We start from the raw sequence: 21,086 nt of genomic DNA, 5'->3' as shown, positions 1-21,086 counted from the left end.
CTGTCAGGCAGGCTGAGATGCGAGCAGCTTACGTCGGATCATCAGGCTGGAATGAGAGGTAGAGTTGTGTGTCATCAGCGTAGAAGTGATAGGAAAAGCCATGTTTCTGAATCACAGATCCTAGTGATGTCTTGTAGATGGAGAAGATAAGTGGTCCAAGCACTGAGCCCTGAGGCACTCCAGTAGCTGGATGTGGGGCTTAGACACTTCACCCCTCCACGACACCCTGAAGGACCTACCTGAGAGGTATGACTTGAACCATTGGAGTGCGGTTCCCGAGATGCCCTTCATCTTTAGGATTGACGGGAGGATCTGGTGGTTAACTGTGTCAAAGTCAGCAGACAGATCCAGCAGGATGAGAACTGAGGATTTGGAAGCTGCTCTTGCCAATCTCAGAGCTTCAGTTACTGAGAGCAGGGCAGTCTCAGTTGAGTGTCCGCTTTTGAAACCAGACTGATTGTTGTCCAGGAGGTTGTTCTGTGTAAGAAAAGAAGAGATCTGGTTGAAAACAACTCGTTCAAGTGTTTTCGTAACGAATGGAAGAAGGGATACCGGTCTGTCATTTTCCAGATGTGCTGGATTTAGAGTGGGTTTCTTAAGCAGTGGGGTTACCCGAGCCTGCTTAAATGCTGTGGGAAAGGTACCAGTGTGAAGAGAGGTGTCGATGATGTGCGTGAGTGCGGGTACAGCTGAGGAAGAAATGGCTTGAAGTAGATTAGTGGGAGTAGGATCAAGTGGACAGGTAGTAGGCCGATTGGAAAGGAATTTGGAGACTTCTGCCTCTGAAAGCAGAGAGAAGGAGGGTAGAATGTTTGTGTCAGTTTGTGGATTGGTAAATTGGCCGCTGATGGTGGTTGTTTTATGAAGAATTTGGGAAAATCTTCAGCTGTTATGGTTGATGAAGGAGGCTGAGGCTGTGTCATGACTGAGAGGGTACAAGACTGCATAGTTTTTCACACACTATTCAACATGAGAGCTTTGGTTTCTATCAGATGCCTTTTTGTTCTCTTAGCAGCAGCGAGATGAGATGTTGCATGTTTATCAAAGTGCATTTCATTTGGAAAAGAATCTGATTCTTTGTGTATCCGATTAGAATCTGATCTAAAATAACTGTCGTACATATTGTGTATCGCAACTGTTCAGATCCAGTTTGTGTGTCCATGCCGATCTTTCGTTTTCCGAAATATCTACATTGATTTTAATGGCAATGATGTTGCATTGGTTGGCAGACGCCAGCAACATTTTAAAACCGCATAGGAATGTAGCTTGAAATGGATTTGTAAAAAATTGCATTTCATGTGAATTTTTTATTTTTATTTTATTTTTTTTTATTTTTTTTTTTACACTTGGTAAATCTAATCGTATTTCAATCGATTTCAATCAGATATACACAAAAATCGGATTTGGACTGACGGTCTGGACGTAGCCATAGGGCTTTAATATACATGGTAACATAATTAACTGAAACAGAAACAGGTGGAAACCATGGAAACAAACAAGCTCCGGCAACCCAGAACAGGGAACTGAATTAAACCGAAAACAGAACTAGAATGAACAATTGTTGAACAATGAACAATACTAAAACCATATTTTTGGGGAAATTGAAATAAAATGTAAATATTAGATGAGAAACAAACAAAAATGTGAAATGTTGCCTTGGAAACTAAGTGAAATCAGCTTAAGTTGAAGTGCTAAAATGACTAAAACTGAAATAAAAAATAAATTAAAGCTAAATGGAAATATAAATAATAATAATAATAATGACATTAAATAACATAATAATAAAAAAAATAAACCAGAAAATTGAAATTATAAAAATAAAAGTTTATTCAAAATAATAATAAATACTATATAATAATAGTATAAAAATAATGATAAAACTAAAATGAGCAAATGCATTAACTGGATCCGCTTGAAAAATTATGTAATTTGAGCTGAAGATGCTACATTAATTATATCTTTGTTGTAAAAAATATTTCTGATTTGGTGATTAAAATTTTCATATTTTGTTTATTTCCTCATTTAAGTAGAAGGAGTTGTACTTGCATGGATGTTCCACACTTCTTGTCAGGTCAAAAATGTCGTACTTTAAATGAATATCCTATTAGACGTGATTAACAGTGCGAAAACAGTGTTACAATAGTTTCTCCAGTTTCATAACTCTAATGAGCTACTTCAGGGAAACCTTCAAGGAAATGTGATCCCTCACTTCATGTTTCACGCTGCCGGTTATGACAGTTAATCATTGAAAAATAATGACAACTTAGAGAGGGCAAGGGAGCGATGCATTTGTTCTTCCTCACAGTTAAATGTATTAACTATTTTTTTTTAATGATGCTATTGAAACATTACCAAGTTCCAGTTTAATCCTTTCTGTTCGCAACAAAAACAGCAATAATTTAGTTTAATTTTTAGTAAGTAATTTTCATATTGCAGTTTAACTATTTGAACTCTTAACTAATTGTAGATAAGAATAGCCATTTTAGCCGTTAAAACGGTTGAGAATGAGCATTGCCTGTCTTGAAATGTGAAATGCCCTGCACACCCAAACCAGATTTGTTTCCCTGGCAGGATTTACCGCTTCTGCTATTGGTATTACGAATAAATCGGCCTTATATATCTGTTGCTTTATTATATTGTGGCGGCTTTGCAACCCTCATGAAACATGGAGCACATGGCGACTCCCTTCACAGTGGAGGATTTGATCAAAGATCAGATTACTGAATGCCCCTCTGGTGGACTGTTGCATCCCTGTTTATCTTTATCCAGGGGAATTCGACCGAGCCGGAGCAGTGCTTAAAACACAGAAGCAGATTAAAACTAACCCCTGATCTGAAACTGAGGAGCTGTAACAGTGATAAAAGAAGAGTGTTACCCAGTGACTGACTACTGTAACAGGATGTGAGGCCTTATCTGCCTCGTCTGGCTGGTACATAATGTAACCGTGGAGCAGGGAAAATAAGATTGGAAAAAAAGAGGCATTGTTGTTGTGCTACAGATGCTGCTGAGCCTTGCTCAACAAGGATTCTGATGTAATCCATTGTATGGAGTAAGGCTGGGCAATATCGCTAAAACCAATAAAGCTAAAAAAATATTGTTATTTTTCAGCCTTTTGATGATATATACCGGTACAGTAACTTAATATTTACCGAATGCATTTGCTTTGAAATGGCTTAAAGGGAAAGTCCCCTTTAGATATTTTGAAAAAAGTCTGTTTTTGATTATTTGTTCATACAATGAAAGTCAATGGGGTCCAATGTTGTTTGAATCCCAATGTTTGTTTAAAATATCTTCTTTTTTGTAGAAGAAAGTCAGTCATACGGGTTTGTGAGTAAATGAGATTACTTTTTTGTTAGGTGCACTATACCTTTAAAAATGTTTTTTTTTTTTTTTTTTTTTAAACATACCTGTGTACTTTTAAAGTCAAATAATTTCAGACTGTGTATAGTAATGCAAGAAGTAAAATACAGTAAAAATCAAGTTCCCACCAGAGAATGTCTAATAAAGGGAGAAGTTTCACTCTCAGTAAACTTCCGGCTTCTGAACTGGTTGCAGTTCCACTCTGGCTCCACATGAGGGCGCTCACAGGACGAGTGCAGAATGAATGGAGGTCTATGACGCTATACCCCTCAAAATCCACTTTTCTCAGGATATAATTTTTTGTCTAGTAATTTGAATGTTGTATTCGAAAGGAGATGCAAAGAAATTACACATTGCTGGGTGTTCGATTTTTTAGAGTCACTTATTTGCTTTAAAAAGTCTTTGGTGCTTTCGCACTCTCTCGAGGCATCGACAACACAGCTGACACAGGTAAACACACGTGCTAGAAGAGTTTTTGTTTTTTGTTTGTTTCTGGTCCCGCTTCGGATGCCACGATGCCATCAAGCGGTATCTCTGGTCGTAATCAGTCCTTCACTGACCAATCAGCGTTCATTAGCAGAATGCTAGCGTGTTATGGGCAACAACAACTCAACCTGTAAGAAATCGAAAGGACATAACTCGTTCATTCAACTTTCGACCTATAACCCATGTTGAACTTGCAAAACCTACAATCAAATCTGAGATTTCTCAACGGCAATCGGGTGAAAGAGACAAATTTAGCCGTCTAGCTCCATAGACTCCCATTCATTTTGCACTCATGGGCAATCGCCCCCAGTGGAACTCTGGTGGAACTACAACCAAAATTCGGTACAATAGGACTTAATAGGGAGTGGGCAGGCTCTCCGTAGACGGGCTCTGTTCCCACTTTTTCTTTTTTTTGTTACTAAGTATATTTTTACTAAACGGTAATACATGAATAAATACCATGTGGAGACTAAATCTGAGTTTTGAATTGATTCCATTTGAGCTGATACAAAACATGGCTCAAGTTTCCATTTCTAATGCTGTTTTGTGAATTCAGTTATCTGAGATGCAGTGCAGATTATTTTGTGAAACGGTCAATGTAATGCAGCGTTACATGGAGGTTGTCTGAAGGATGGAGCTGCTAAAACTATATTGGACTCAACAGCAAACCACCAGCTTCTGTGCGCTGTTACTCATTTCACATGCGAAGTGTGCTCTCAGAAATCTTCAGGCACAGCAGTATAAATTGCCTGCTTTATTTGAAGGGTCAGAGCGAGCGGAAAATGCTGATAAAGCCTTGACTAAAACAGTCAATGATACTCAGAGGAAAAATAAAATGCTACAAAAAGCGTAGAAAACATCCCATATAAGACTTATTTTTGGCACAAACAACAGGGAAATGTAAAGTGAAAGTGTTTGAACACATGTGTGCGCAGGTGACCTGCATTAGTTGTTAGATAAATATCAGCCTGATATGTAAATCTTATTTCGACGATTGGGTCTTTGGTGAAAGTGCAACACAGAGCTCTCAGAGTATTCCTGGGCTCTATATCCACCTAATATCCCACTGAGAGTCTTGTTTGTCTGTTTGTTGTCTTAGATGTCCTGAAGCCCCTCGGCCGGAGTCAGTGCGACCCTGTCTGCTGCCCTGTAAGAGAGACTGTATAGTGACACCCTTCAGTGACTGGACAGAGTGTCTCACATCCTGTGAAGCAGGTACGCTATTGTTCTATCTGTCTGTCTGTCTGTCTGTCTATCTATCTATCTATCTGTCTGTCTATCTATCTATCTATCTATCTGTCTGTCTGTCTGTCTATCTGTCTGTCTGTGTCTATCTATCTATCTATCTATCTATCTGTCTTTCTGTCTATCTGTCTGTCTGTCTGTCTGTCTATCTATCTGTCTATCTATCTGTCTATCTGTCTGTCTATCTCTCTGTCTGTCTGTCTGTCTCTATCTGTCTGTCTGTCTGTCTGTCTATCTGTCTGTCTGTCTATCTGTCTGTCTGTGTCTATCTATCTGTCTATCTATCTGTCTATCTATCTGTCTATCTGTCTGTCTATCTCTCTGTCTGTCTGTCTGTCTCTATCTATCTATCTATCTGTCTGCCTGTCTGTCTGTCTGTCTGTCTGTCTGTCTATCTGTCTGTCTGTCTATCTGTCTGTCTGTGTCTATCTATCTGTCTGTCTGTCTGTCTGTCTCTATCTATCTATATGTCTGTCTGTCTGTCTCTATCTATCTATCTGTCTATCTCTCTGTCTGTCTCTATCTATCTATCTGTCTGTCTGTCTGTCTGTCTGTCTGTCTGTCTGTCTGTCTATCTATCTGTCTGTCTGTGTCTATCTATCTATCTATCTATCTATCTGTCTTTCTGTCTATCTGTCTGTCTGTCTCTATCTATCTATCTATCTTTCTATCTATTTATCTATCTGTCTGTCTGTCTGTCTCTATCTATCTATCTGTCTTTCTGTCTATCTGTCTGTCTATCTGTCTTTCTGTCTATCTGTCTGTCTGTCTCTATCTATCTATCTATCTATCTTTCTATCTATCTGCCTATCTATCTATCTGTCGCTCTGTCATTCTATCATATCTGTCTGTCTGTCTATTTATCTACCTGTCTGTCTGTCTGTCTGTCTGTCTGTCTGTCTGTCTATTGGTCTGTCATTCTATCTATCTGTCTGTCTGTCTGTCTGTCTGTCTGTCTGTCTGTCTGTCTGTCTGTCTGTCTGTAATTTTTTCTATCGTTTCCGTCTACCTTTCTGTCTCTCTTAGCAGGTCTGAATGGGCAGAATAATAAACAGTTTCGCTATCGAGTGGTCATCCAGATGCCAGCTAATGGAGGTCAGGAGTGTCCGGACGTCCTTTATGAAGAGAAAGACTGTGTGACTCCATCTGTGTGTCCGGGTTACAGGTACCTCTTTACCCACAAGCCCTGCCTCTACTCTCATCAGTTATTCTAAGACTATCTCACATCTACTGATGACTTTCAGTATAGATTTCTGCTCAAACTGATCCTCTTGAGTAAATGAAGATAATGTACACCTATAGGAATAGTCTACCCAAAAATAAAGATTCTGTCATTATTTATTCAACCTCTTGTCATTCAAAGCCTGTATGCAATTCTTTTTCTCAGTTCTCAAAAGTAAAATGGTTAATTCTGATAAAAAAGAATGAAGTCAAGTAAAACTGTTATCAGATTGTGGACAGCTTAATTAAGATGAGTTCATTTTCTAAGGCAGTGGGTTTCCTGATATTTCAGTCAGCTAATTAGGATTTACAGTGTGCTAAATGATCAACCTCTGCTGATAATTATAATAATATCACTTTGAATTTGCAGGTGGAAAACACACAAGTGGCGTAAATGTCAGCTGGTCCCATGGAGCATCCGCAGAGACAGTAAAGGAGCTCAGGAGACCTGTGGAGCTGGAGTCCAGACTAGAGGTTCGTCAGCTGGCATGTACAACATTAATCTTTCACCTCATGGGCACATTCACAGTGTTTATCACACTGCACAACAACCTGTGTCTTACTCACTAAATGCCCTCAATCGAGAATTACAGCATGCAAATTGTGTTCATCGCAGATTTTGTGCATATTTACATAATTCCTTTAATCAGATGCTAACTCGGACAGTATGTGCACAATTCATTCATAGTGAATTTCCCCATGGTATCCAGATACTGTGTTTCTGTAGCTGTGAAATCTTATGCAATAACCATCATTTTGGTACATTATCTGATCTAAAATCTTCTCCTGAATCTGTGAATTTGAATTGCTTTCTTTCAGAACGGGCTGATTTGCATCTGCATTCCTCTGACTTTGTTGCTTTATTAGTTGGAGTTTTCCCGTTGAAGTCAGCAAAGTATTTTAATAATCGTTTTGTTCACAGTTGTTTTAGGTTCTTTTCATGCCTTTTTTGTTACCTCTTTTAGAGATTCCTATCACTCATAAGGCAGTGGAAGACTATATCATGAATTATACTGGTATATTATATTGGTCTGACAAAGGCTTCCATCACACTAGACTTCACATTTGCCCTTCAGTGCATGACAGGAGCAGAAGCAATCCTTCAAACTCTTGATCTGATTGCTTTCGACAGTACGGAAGGGCGTCTTTGTGATGCCGTCATCACTCTATTGAACTCTGTAGTGCCCCAAAGTTTGACCTAATGGTTCCTGTTTACTCGTCCTCACGTCACTTACAACGTGACTGTGTGTCTTAATAGATTACACAGCCTCACTGGAATGACAAAAGCTTAACAGGCCTATCTTTACAAATGTAGTAACTCTCTGAACTGCTCATGTTGGACTCGTTGTAGTTGTCTTAATAGTGGTGCTTATATTTATATGGACCATATCATTATTGGGTTCTAGCCTTTTATTATTATATTATTTATTAATGGATTTTATTATTATTTTTTATGTTTTAATATAATGTGTCATTTTTAATTAAAAAATAAGCTTACTTTTATAGCTGATCATTTCAGTGTTTGAAGCATTTAAAACTGGAGTGTTCATTTTTTTTCATTTACATATCGAATATAATGTTTAACATGCTTACATTCATTTAACATAATTTTAACATTAGATAAGATAATTATCTATCAATATTCTCCAGAATATCTAACATACATTTAATGTACTTTTTATTTGTAAGAATTTTAATAATCAGGATTACAATGGAATACAAGGGGGAAAATTACACAAATTTAGTGAATATAAATGGTTTTTAGTTATGTTCCACTATATAATATTTCAGATATTGTCTTATTGGACACCCCAAAACTTTATAATTCTTTTTTTAAATCATGTATTGTAAATTAGAAAGCATATATTATATTCAGTAAATATTATATACATTTATTATACATTTTAAATTCTACATTAAATATGCTTTACTGTAATTTTTTTTACTGTAATTAATCGCAACGTTTTTAATATATTTTTACAATGTAGTAATTTCACAGTTAATCTCCAAATTAATGTAGAAACAACATAAAGACAGTATATTTTAAGTACTTGTTCAATGGCATTTTTTTATGAATGAAGACCAGTATCACCAATAGTAATACAGCAACTGGTGTCTATGAAATTTATTTATTTAAGCATTAATTATAGCCATTCAGCATTACAGTGTAATTGAAAGCTTTCGATATTTATTTATTTATTTATTTATTTATTTATTTATTTATTTATTTATTTATTTTTATTTTTATTTTTTTACATTTGTTATCCTTCAAAAAATATAACAACTTTTAATTTAAGTGAACTTTAAAGAATCCTCACATAAACCCATAAAAAATGTCATATTTACCTGTCAATATACAGAAATTGAATAAAGTTATCAAGCAGTCTTCACTGCATAAATTGTAAATTAAATCTAGATTAATCCTTATGAGTTGTTGAGTTGTTTTCTCTGTTCCCTTTGTTCTTTGATTAACTTTACTGACGGACAGCATTATTGGCTGCTGTCACTTTAAGAGCAGCCGCTGCCGAACATGACGCGGATCTCGCACGCGCTTCATTCTCTCTTGCTTAATTGTGTGTTATTGTTCGTTCAAGTGTCTTTCTGTACGTCGTGTGTCACATAGACAAGACATTCACAGACAGCGCGTTCTCTTTTGTCGCGCTTTGCATGAATAAGATCTTATTAGCGTGATCATATAGCCTAATGTAACGCTAGCCACGGATTCTGTGTGTTTATTGCGTTAAACTGAGGAAACGACTGCATGCGTTAACCCATTAACGTTGAAAACACTAGTTTTTAGTTATGCTCTGAAATTATTTTTCAGATATTGCTATACACAAAGTCTTATTGGATCCTAATAAGTATAATTGGGGAACAACTGGGGAAAAAATATTGAATTATATGAAAACTACAGAAATTTAATGCATAATTTAAACTGGTTTCTGATCAAAGTGAACAGCATGACTCTCTCTCTCTCTCTCTCTCTCTCTCTCTCTCTCTCTCTCTCTCTCTCTCTCTCTCTCTCTCTCTCTCTCTCTCTCTCTGTTCTATAAATAAGCATCTTCTGTTCACCTGCACCTTTTCTCTCAGTGTCTGGTGCTGTGCCACATCCTCTCTGTAATCAGCAGGCGTTTCACTGGTGTGTGTGTGTGTGTGTGTGTGTGTGTGTGTGTGTGTGTGTGTGTGTGTGTGTGTGTGTGTGTGTGTGTGTGTGTGTGTGTGTGTGTGTGTGTGTGTGTGTGTGTGTGTGTGTGTGTGATCTACAGCTATCTCATGTAGGCAGCTGGATGGGACAGTGGCTGATGTTGTGCAGTGTCTGAAGTTTGCCAGCAGCATGCCTGTTATGAGCCAGCCCTGCCTGTTACCGTGCAGAGACGACTGCCAGCTCACCAACTGGTCCAAGTTCTCTCCTTGCAGCTCGGACTGTGTAGGGGTTCGTACGCGGAGGAGAGCTCTCGTGGGTAATTAGGACATATGCATCATTAACACTGTGGTTTGAACTCAGGAGGTATTACTGTACCATTAGTTTCCATGAGCAAATCACTGAACCAGAGATAGCATTAATGCTAAATGACTTCTAGCACAAGGGATTATCCTCATTATGGTCCAAAAATATTTTAATGTATTTCTAGGACTGGGTAATGCAAATAAAAAAGACGATATACAGCATTTTACAATATTCAGAATATCTTGATTTTTGTTTTCTGCTTTTATTTAATAAAAAATTCAGTAAGAATTTTTATTTTTTATTATATAACTCACAAATACATCATGAATATTGGATATATCACCCACTTGTTACACTGTATATATTAACAGCCCTGCATGCTGTAGCTATATATCATGTCCAAAAAAACATGGTAATAGCATTGTGCTTTTTGTAAGAAAGCAGCTGAGAGACAGGATGAGTCTGGCTGCTGGCAGCAGGTTTAGAGTTGACCTCAGTGTTCATGACTCATTCATTAGTGAGCTTAATTAATCAACCGTAATCAACACTTACTTCCTCTGATTTCAGGAAAAAGCAAGAAGAAGGATAAGTGTAAGAACAGTCAGATGTACCCGCTGAGCGAGACTCAGTACTGCCCCTGTGACAAATACAACGCTCAGCCTGTGGGTAACTGGTCCGACTGCATCTTGCCCGAGGGCCGAGTGGAAAGCGCTCTGGGCATGAAGGTACAGGGAGACATTAAGGAGTGCGGGCAGGGCTACCGGTACCAGGCCATGGTGTGCTACGACCAGGATAACAGGCTTGTGGAGACGTCACGCTGTAACAGTCACGGTAAAAAAGGTCATCATGTAACTGACGTCATGACAAGCATTAGGACTTACTTATAGTTAGCCAAACCTTCCTAGACTGCGCTAAACTAATTTATATTCATTAGCCAAGACAAGCCATGGTAAAAAAAATCCCATCCTGTGAAGAATTGACTCTTAAGTCCGTGCAGACTAGACCCCTCCCCCCCTCAGATTTATGAGCCAAGTGGATTTTTAAAATGCAAGTTTATTCTGAATAATTATTGATTTAGTTTTTTTATCTTATTTTATTTTATTTTTTAATTTATTACCAGCCAGTCTAAATATTGTAACTGTTTTTATGGACCTTTAGTTACGCTGCATCCCAATTCTCCGACATATACTATGCCCTAAAAGTATGTACTGTTTTTGTGAAGAAAAAGTACATACTTCTGAGTGTGTTGCAGAAGAGTAGGCCAGTCACCGCTCTGTCTCTTAGTTACATGCATCCAGTCACTGTTTAAACTGCCCTGTCAATCATCTGGTCACAGTTAAAATCCTCCACATTCAATTAAATTAAATTTCCTACTGTGTCAGAGCTAAATATACCCTCTGTTCAGTTTAGTTCTTGTCTGGTGTCTTCAAGGTTAAGGTTGGATTGTGTTGCTTCTGTTTTCTTCTTCTGTGTCTTCATGTGCCAAAGTGTTTGGTTTGGTTTATTTAGTTTAATAAAGTTTGGCTGCTGCTAATGGATCCTCTACTTGCTTCCTTGTGGAACCAACCTGTGACAAATATAGTATTATTTTTTATTTATTTTATGTTTTAAAGCTGATAATACAAGTGTTTGAAGCATTTAAAACTGAAGCTTTAGCAATGTTTATTTATTTTTATTATTTGCTTTATTTATTTAATTTTAATAAAAATAAGCTACTTTGGAGAATTTTAATTAAATAGGTTTGCATGGCCATGGAAAACCCTGCCAAAATAAAATTATTATTTTTAAGCCTGGAGGTTATCGAAATGGAAAGGAAAAACATCTATTCAAATGGAAACAAATAAAATATTAAATGTCATGCTTTAAACTGTTGCCTCGTGGGCAAGTGCGCCAACATGTATCGCTGTTGTGCTACGGGAGACACGAGTTCGAGTCCCGGCTCGTGGACCTTTCCCGATCCCGTCGCTCCTCTCTCTCTCTCTCTCTCTCTCTCTCTCTCTCTCCCCACCTCACTTCCTGTCTAGTTACTGTCCTATCCTAATAAAAGGCAAAAACACCAAAGAAAATTAAATAAAAGTTTTCATTCATTCATTTATAAAAAAAAACAAAAAAAAACAACTATGTCTAAATTTGTTGAGTCCAATCAAGTCGTACCTACCAAATATGATTTGCTTTATACTGAAAATCTACTCATCTTCAATTCAAGTCAAATTGAGTCTGGCTAATAACAGCCCACTTAGGAACAGGGTAGTTTTATGTTTAATGCAGTTTAGGGGCAGGTGAATACCACCTCCATTTGATCGTGTGTTGTTTCATCCCTGTTAATTCGTCATTGTCTATAACTTCCTCTCTCTAGTGACCTTTCTTCTGCTCTGTCTTTAAATGATCTCCTCTGTTAGTGAAGCTTTTGGTGCATTGCTCACTTAATCTTGTTATTTGTATGACGAGCAGGCTGGTAAGAGCTCCAGGCGCCGCTCGGTTGGTTCTGCCCTCTGTCTGAGTGGCTGTTTCGCCCGGCTGATCTCCAGGTATAAATCTCTGCCCTCATTAAAGACCGCATGCTGTCCGTGGGACTGGGCCTAATCAGAGCTGACTCTAACCACTGACAGATACTCTCGCTTTTGCAGCATACGGCCCACGGCCCACGTGGGGATGGGAATTGAGAACGGGTTCTCATTTAGGACTGAATCCTTTTTTCTTTTTTCTTTTTTTTTAATGCACAAATGATTTTCATTTTTTTTTCTCTTTTTTTTTTATGCACGAATGATTTTCATGACATCAGGGTCATAAATAAACACTGTAATATAAATAATATAAAAAAAATATATAGATATATTTAATATTTATATTCATACTGTGCATTTTCTAATTATTTTATATATTTATATATATATTTTTAAATAAAATATATGTATTATTTATATTTGTAATATACATATTTTTATATTATTTGTATTTATAATATAATTATACACATTTTTATATTTATACATTTATTATCTATATTTATCATTTGAATTTTTATATATTTATTCTTTATATAGAAATAAAGAATAAATGTAAGTATTTATATAAATGATTATATGTAAAAAATCTGTAAAATGAGCTTTGGTGACTGCATAAAGTCTTTAGAAGAAAATGCAATATTATATATGGTTTAATTTGAACTCTTATAATGACCCTAATTTTAGTTACGATTAAACAGAAATCATCTAGTAAAGAAAATCTGTTGCAATTTATGATCCTAATATGAGCTATTTAAATAGTGATGCTTGACTGGGCAAACATCAATAATAAATACTGATGATAGTGATGATTTGTAGGTTGATCAGCAGCCCACGTTTAAAAACTGTGAAATGAGAGTTGTCAAATGATAATGAAGTAAGAAGTTGCCATGAGCTTAAAATAATCCTGGCAAAAGGCTCAAGTGTTGTATTATTCAGTTACTTCCTCTACTTTATTTCCCATGAGTTCAAAGACTTGAGAATTGAACTCCACAAGTGATTTAAGTCAAATTATTTGCCAGAAAACATCAATGCATCACGAATGCCCTCCCGGGGACATTTCACCACTTCATGGGCTTTATGGATCTCCATGCGGCATCTCTTAAAGCTCCCCGGAGTGGTGATGTCATCAGCAAATCCCTCATCATCTTTCTTTATCTTTTTTCCTCAATCCCATTACTCTCTCTGTCAAAATCTTTGTTCCAAAACCCAGTGAGCGGCTATACGTAGGCTGCATTGTAAGGTATCGCCAACGGCAGCATCGCATATATCCTTCACGGAAAAGACAATCCTATAGTGCATTGCGACAGCCTCGGTGAAAAAAATCCAATATGTTGATGAAACAATTGGATGTTGATTCTAAATATAGTGATGTAATTCAGGAAATACTGATACAAATACTGACAAATACTAATAAAGATAATGAAATCCAATTAAAAATGGACTACTTTACCCAATATGTGTTTGTGCACAGTTAAGATACTGTCTTGGAAGGCAGCTCAGAAGGTTTTGGAGAGGAGCCATTCGCTCTCTCTCACTGGGTTAATCACTACAGTTCCTCTTAATAGAAGGTTCTGTCTTACATGCTGCCTTAGGCTACTAAAGAAATCCTTAAATACTCTCATATCTCTTCTCCAAAACATAAATGCATGTTTATTTTTCTGAATGTTTTTTTGAACGCAACAGATACAGCAGCTCTGCATAGTGTTTACTTCTGCTCATACATACACTACCGTTCAAAAGTTTGGAGTCTGTTTTTGTTTGTTTGTTTTTACAGAAATTAACACTTATAGAGCAAAAAAATGATTCGTTGAATTTAATAAAAAAAAAAATATGGTAAGTGGTTTCACACAATTGATTATAGCTACATTTAAACAAATGCATTAAGTTGAACTAAAATTGATTAAGTTCATAATTAATAATTAATAAAAAAAAATATTAAATTCAACTAATCATTTTTTTCTGTGTATTTACAGTATAGACATTTATAATGTAACAGTGATTTCTATTTCAAATATTGTTATTTTATTTTGTACTTTAAAATTATCATAGTTTCCACAAAAATATTAAGCCGTGAACTGTTTTCAGCTTTGATGATGATGATAATAATAATAAATGTTTCTTGAGCTATTATATGTGTGGCAATCATCATATTAGAGTGATTTCTGAAGGATCATGTGACACTGAAGACTGGAGTAATGATGCTGAAAATTCAGCTTTGCATCACAGGAATAAATTACATTTTAAAATATATTCACATAGAAAACTGTTATTTTAAATTGTAATAATATTTCACAATATTACCATTTCTGTTTGTTGTTTTTTTTATCAAATAAATGTTGAGCATAAGAGCCTTCTTTCAAAAGCATAACCAATCCCAAACTTTTATACGGTCCTGAAATTGATCAGGAATGAAATGTTAATATGTTTTTAAAGTGAATGTTTAATGTTGTATTTACAAGCTTTAAAAACTATTGCATTTGTGATGGGATTCTGATGTTCATGCTTTGCCCTTAACAGGACTAGTTCACTTAAAAAATGAACATACAGTCATCATGCCGTTCCACTTATTAATTACTGTCAAGCCCAAAAACATGCAATTAAAGCATAAAACTAGTCCATGCTGTATGATGTGTGTGCTATATTGTGTGTTCAGGAACAGACAGATTTTGAACTAATCCTTAAAGCTTTCAGAGTAAGAAACTGTGAAACTAACTTGTTTTTCTTTGATGACTCACCCCTTTGGTTCGTGTGTTTGGCCCAGAGTCGGGATGTGGATTGTTTTGAAGGAATGAGGTCACTATGGGCACAACAGAATAACACGAGGACTGCCATGTTTGGTGAAGGCCAGTGGCGTCCTGCCACCTCTGAACTGGCTGTAGGGACAGAGAGCGTTGCATGTTGGGTCGAGTGGTCAGCGAACAGCCAGCGGAGGCTTGATTTCTCCTCCTAGAGGGCGTTTACTCTGTGTTAGCAGTGGAACAGGATTGACGTGTCTTAACACTGAGGGCCAGAGGAGATGGGAAAGCTGTTTTATACAGATGCATTGTGACTGTACAGGGTATTTGGGGTCGCTGCAGTATCTCCCCCCCCCCCTCGGGAACCGGCTCTCTTCCTGCCCGTCACGGCCATGTCAAATCCTGGTTAATCTTTCGAGGGAGAAAAGACTGAGGGCCCTATCTTGCACCCAGCGCAATTGACTTTGTACAGCGACGCATGTATCATTCCTATTTTGCACCCGCGCACGGCGGACTTTTCCCTCCACAGACGCACGTCGGTAAACTAGGAAATGCATTTGCGCTCCCGGGGGCGGTTCAGCGCAAAGAGGAGGCGTGTTCCGGCGCAAACGTTCCCTGGTGCTATTTTGCAGGTTTAGAAAACAATAAGTGTTTGCGTTGCGCATGTTATTCATATGCTATTTTAAGGGCGCATGCTTGGCCATAATCAATGTAGCGTGTGCACAACACACATACACTTTGCTTATCTCATCTACACAGAAGCAGCAGTTCTCATTTTTGCAAATCATACGTTATTACAATAGATAGATAGATAGATAGACAGTTTATTATAAAAGCATACATCTAGCTTACACATTTACCCAAATTATCATATGCCTGTTTAACCGAAGTTAATTTGGGTCGGTCTCCTCGGCTGTGAACCGCTCCTGGCGCGCATCTGGCAAATCCGCCGTTATAATAGCAATCCGCCATGGAACAAGCGCGCCTGCTCTTAAAGGGAATGTGAGATGTCGCTCTGATTGGTTTATTTCACGTTACGCCCAAACCACACCTATGAATAATGAAGCTACTTCAGACCAACCCATTTTAGATTTGCGTCGGGCGCAAGAGTCATTTATCCCGCCGGTATAATAGCAACAGCGCCCGAGACCCGCCCACAAAGCTACTTGCGTTTCACGCTTGATACTTGTGTTTCAGATCGTTAAAATAGGGCCCTGAAACTCACCCTTGACCTCTCTGATCAATTGCTTTGATTTTTCAATCAAAAGCCCCTCTAGGTGAATGTTTCACGGCTTGTGTTCGAACTGCTTGATAGTTGCACGAGATGTGGCAAGTTTTGAATGTCAGGTAGAGAGATGACATCGTTCTATTTTTTTTTTTTTTTTTTTTTTTACGTATTCAGATAAATTATGCTCTCAAGAATTTGAGTGAATCTCATGAAACATGTCAGGATAATGTCTGGGTCATTCAAATATGAAACTGTATATAAGAAACTGCTGGCTGTTTTTAGGACCTTTACGGATCTAAGACTTTTTGCATTGATTAAATTTGATCCATAACAATAACATATATATATATATATATATATATATATATATATATATATATATATATATATATATATATATATATATATATATATATATATATTGTCAATTAAATAATTACATTTTTATAGACAACTTTTTTTCCCCATTTGATTTCACAATGAATATTTTCTTTTGTGATTTTGTGAGATTCTTTTCTAACATTGAGTCTCCTCATTAAATTGGTCTGAATCATTATACGGATTCCATCATTAGCACAGTAGTTGCACACAGTTGCATGCAGAGTCCAAAATAGAACACTCACCAAGTGCCAAATGCTTGTAATATTGGTTTTGGCAAGGAATAAAACAAATAAAACTGGCCAGTTGGTTGCTTTAGGAAACAAATACAAGGTTGAAAACCGTCAGTCAGAGTTTTTCTTTGTTTTTCGTATCAAAACAAGCAGTGTTAAGCATTGTCAGTGTTACACACACCACACTCAACACCTGAGGGGAAAAATTCAATTATTTTTGAGATAGGTGGCAACTGGCAAGTGACAAAATGACCTGTTTGCTGCAAAAAAGAAAACAACTTGAAGGGTTAGTTCACCCAAAAATGGAATCTGTCATTAATTACATGCACTCATGTCGTTCCAAACCTGTAAGACTTTAGTTCATCATACAAAGCGATCGAGTCTCTTCAGAAGATTGGGGCTAAACCGCTCAATTCATACGGATTCGTTTTACGATCTCTTTATGAACTTTCTGAAGAGTCAAAGTGGAAGTTGGAGGGACAGAAAGCTCTCAGAGTTCATCAAAAAGATCTTCATTTGTGTTCTGAAGATGAGCAAAAGTGAATGAGATATGAGAGAATTTACATTTTTAGGTGAACTATCCCTTTAACCCTGTGCTTAAAGATTCAGCACGTCATGTGAGCTGAGGTTAATGATCTCGGTGTGTGTGTTGTGCATTGATATGGTGAACATATGTTTGACATCATAGCTGTTTTCATCGCGTGTGTGTGTGTTTGTGAATAACTGGTACGCTGTACTGACCAATCAGCTTCCAGAACCATCGGTTTTATAATGTATTATTTACCACAGTATTTTGGAGGCAGCAATTTCTACATTTGACTTTGTTCTTAGCCAAGTGTTGGCTGCTCTTAAAAGGCTTCTGTGGAGGATATGGTGTTCAGGGACAAGTGTGTGTGTTGTGTGTGTGTGTGTTTGTGTGTGTGTGTGTGTGTGTGTGTGTGTGTGTGTGTGTGTGTGTGTGTGTGTGTGTTTGTGTGTGTGTGTGTGTGTGTGTGTGTGTGTGTGTGTGTGTGTGTGTGTGTGTGTGTGTGAGGCCTGCAGTATGTACTAGGGGAAGGCTGATCCTCTTGAGCCAAATGAGTAGGCAGTTCACACGGCTCGAGCAAACAGCAGTAATAATAAAAATGTATAAGCATATTACATTTCTCTGACCCAGCAGCAAAGTCTCCACAAAAATACTGCATCTCAAAACATGCCTATTTATACCAATTGCTTTTGAACTTTTTATGCACCTCGTAATGTTTTCTGCAAGGTACAAGCTTGCTTTTCATTTTTAATCAAGGTTTAAACTTCTTCAAAACGGCACGTTCAATCAGCTAGCCTGTTAAACTTGTTATTGCCCTGCAGGAAAATCCAGTTAAAACCAGCCTCTGATGGTGGTTTGTTTTGCATGCTTTCTTGATAGATATTTATAGTCATCATTAGTTGGGAAGAAAAACTGAATAACATGTAATTTATTTATTTTTTGAGATACTGTAAGTTTTGACCACGCATGCTGTTTTTTTTTGTTTTTTTCAGGGTATATAGAGGAGGCCTGCATCGTCCCTTGCCCTTCTGATTGTAAACTCAGCGAATGGTCCAACTGGTCGCGCTGCAGCAAATCCTGTGGCAGTGGGGTCAAAGTTCGCTCAAAATGGCTCAGAGAAAAGCCTTACAATGGAGGAAGACCCTGCCCAAAACTGGACCACCTTAACCAGGTAAACGTCACCCTTCCTTATGCATGGAGGAAAGAATTGTAAAGCTCTTTGTTTTATGTCTTATACAGTGAGTACCTTGTTTTTCCAACACCGAGTGAGCTTCGTACACATACAGTACAAATAGTTCGATACAATTACAGTTACGCATTACAATCTCACAATCAAAAGTTAAAAGTATTGCGTTACTCCCTAAAAAAAGTAACGGTTACTTCTCAGTCAATAATGGGAAAACAAAGTAACTTGTGTTTCTCATTTAAAGCTGTGGTCCGTAGCTTTTTTTGGGTTAAAAATGATCCAAAATAAATTTTTGAGCAAGTACATAAACAGCCAGTGTTCAACACTCTCTGCTTGCCGTAGCTCGATTCAAAATGTGAAGCTTGTAATAATGTTTTTAATTCCAGTGGTACTGGTGGATTTCCATGGGGAATTCGAGCATGTCTTTGCGTCATTACGTCACATCTGTACACATAAAGAAGAGTCTCGGCTAGTCGGCTATGAGTGTGAGGATGCTGGAGGTGGAGATGTATAGCCTTTTCTCACAGCACTTGATATAATTAAACTTAGCAATTTGATGGCGGATCCAGAAAGGTTCAAACGACAATCACCAGTGACAAATGGAGATTCACCCGTAGTAAAACGCGAAAGACTTCGGAGAAAAAAAAGAGACTGCAACCGGCCCACGCGAAAAACAAGGATAAATATCGGAAGGGCATTAAATATAGTCACGCAATGCTGATGTTGTTTACATGAACAATTTGAGAACAAAGAATAATTTGCACGGTTTGACGTGATATGATAAGCGATCGTTAGATTTAACCGGCGTGATTTACTGCAATGCTTTTTTCTCCTTAGTTGGTCAGAACAAAAGTGGATGTTACTTATTTGTTCAGACGGCATTTTCCGGTGAAAATTCTTATGTTGGTCATACTTCCAAAAAGTAGAATCTTGCGAATGATATGTATCCACACCGACGCGGTGATTGACAGCCTCGCATTCTCCTCAAAACACTGGATTCATCTGCGCTGTCCCGAGCCGAGGCACAATGCACGTAAAGTTGATAATTCCGCGAATAACTGCAATTGCAGATTTCGAACAGAGATGGCGACAAAGAGGAAAAACTGCGGACTGCAGCTTTAAAAAAGTAACTATTTTGTTGTAAATTTAAAAGTAATGCATTACTTTACTTGTTACTTAAACTTAAAAGTAATCTGATTACATAACTCGCTTTACTTGTAATGCGTTACACCCAACACTGCTCGCAATTACAATAGAATTTGGTGTTAGTATTTTGCTAACATAAAGCAATGCTCTACAAATTCAAATATTATGTTCAATAGTAATTTTTTTACTGGGATTAAACAATTGTATTGCTACATTTTTGATGTTGAATAAATTGTAAGTGTACTTAAAATCATTTATCTTGCTTTTTCACCCCATTTTGGATGGATGTTGCTTGGATAGAGTGTGTATTGAAATGCATTATGGGATTGTAAAAGGACACATGAAGTGCTGCCTTATAATGTGTCCAAAAAGAAGGTATCTTAGCAGGCAGGCATGCTGATTATTCATCCCTTAAGGCATAGGAGCGCACCTATGATATCTTAAAATACTGCCTACATAGGCAGTTGAATGGAGCATAGTTCAGAAGTTTCCCTCAACTTCTAGAATTTTTGGCTCAGTTATACAGTGAAAATGACACGCTTAAGATGCAAAAAAAAAAAAAAAAAGGTTCACAAGTGAATCTCAAATTATTCAGAAATACTTGCCTTTCATCTGAACTTTTTTACTGAGATTTGCTAGAAATAGATCACACAACATCAAAGCCTTTTTGAGATGTTTCTCCTGACAAATATACAGTATATTCTTGGATTCCGTATAATTTAATGAGATTTAATACTCTCCTTTTATTAATAAACAGATTATCAGGTCGGTTAAAGGTCATGTCGTTTTACATGATCTTCTACATGTACTTTGTCACTGTGAAATCAGAATTGAACCCATTTATTTTCGGTCTTGCTAACTGTGTTTATGTTTAGTTTTGGGCAATGCTGTTTCTTAAAAAGAACAAGTAAACAAGTGCAATCTTAACTGAATCTTAAGATGTTTTATGGTGCTTTGGTCTCTAGATGCAGATGTTCTAATGACATTTTTCTCTAACTCTCCAATAATGCTGCTCGGCCACAGGCACAGGTAAAAACACTCTCTCCTCTTCATTGGAATTTCTTCCAGAGTTGTTTTTTAATTGTTGTGTTTTTCTATGAATAGGGTTCACTTTGGTGTGCAATTGCTATTTTTAAAACATTACAGATGTCTCACCTTAGAGATATAACTGGCACACTCAAAACCGGTGTTATTATTCTGACATAATCTGATAAATTCATATTGTGGTGGGTTATTTATGTATGTATGTATGTATTTATATATTTATTTAAAATAATAAATTTTCTGTATTTGATTTTTATTTCATTAATGTGTATATATCTATATTTATTTATGAATTACAATATTTTTTTTTATTTAATAGTCTGCCGTTTTATTTTTATTTATT

General features: G+C 37.0%; 1 protein-coding gene across 2 annotated transcripts in view; it reads left to right on the top strand.

Annotated features, from left to right (window-relative positions):
• The window catches only part of thsd7ab (thrombospondin, type I, domain containing 7Ab), a 132,701-nt gene that overhangs the window by 82,451 nt on the left and 29,164 nt on the right, over window positions 1–21,086 (top strand). Inside the window, exons 10-15 of one of the 2 annotated variants that reach the window (XM_082150608.1) lie at window positions 4,946–5,061; window positions 6,121–6,256; window positions 6,683–6,786; window positions 9,579–9,773; window positions 10,328–10,591; window positions 18,360–18,544. In XM_082150608.1, the coding sequence (XP_082006734.1) occupies window positions 4,946–5,061; window positions 6,121–6,256; window positions 6,683–6,786; window positions 9,579–9,773; window positions 10,328–10,591; window positions 18,360–18,544 (1,000 nt within the window). Of the gene's footprint in view, window positions 1–4,945; window positions 5,062–6,117; window positions 6,257–6,682; window positions 6,787–9,578; window positions 9,774–10,327; window positions 10,592–18,359; window positions 18,545–21,086 lie in introns of both variants that reach the window. The other variant, XM_082150607.1, reaches the window with a different exon arrangement.

The sequence above is a fragment of the Leuciscus leuciscus genome, assembly GCF_965113295.1.
Source record: "Leuciscus leuciscus genome assembly, chromosome: 20".
Lineage (NCBI taxonomy): Eukaryota > Metazoa > Chordata > Actinopteri > Cypriniformes > Leuciscidae > Leuciscus > Leuciscus leuciscus.
The sequence above is the reverse complement of the archived record's forward strand: the minus strand, read 5'-3'. Positions and strand labels throughout refer to the sequence as shown.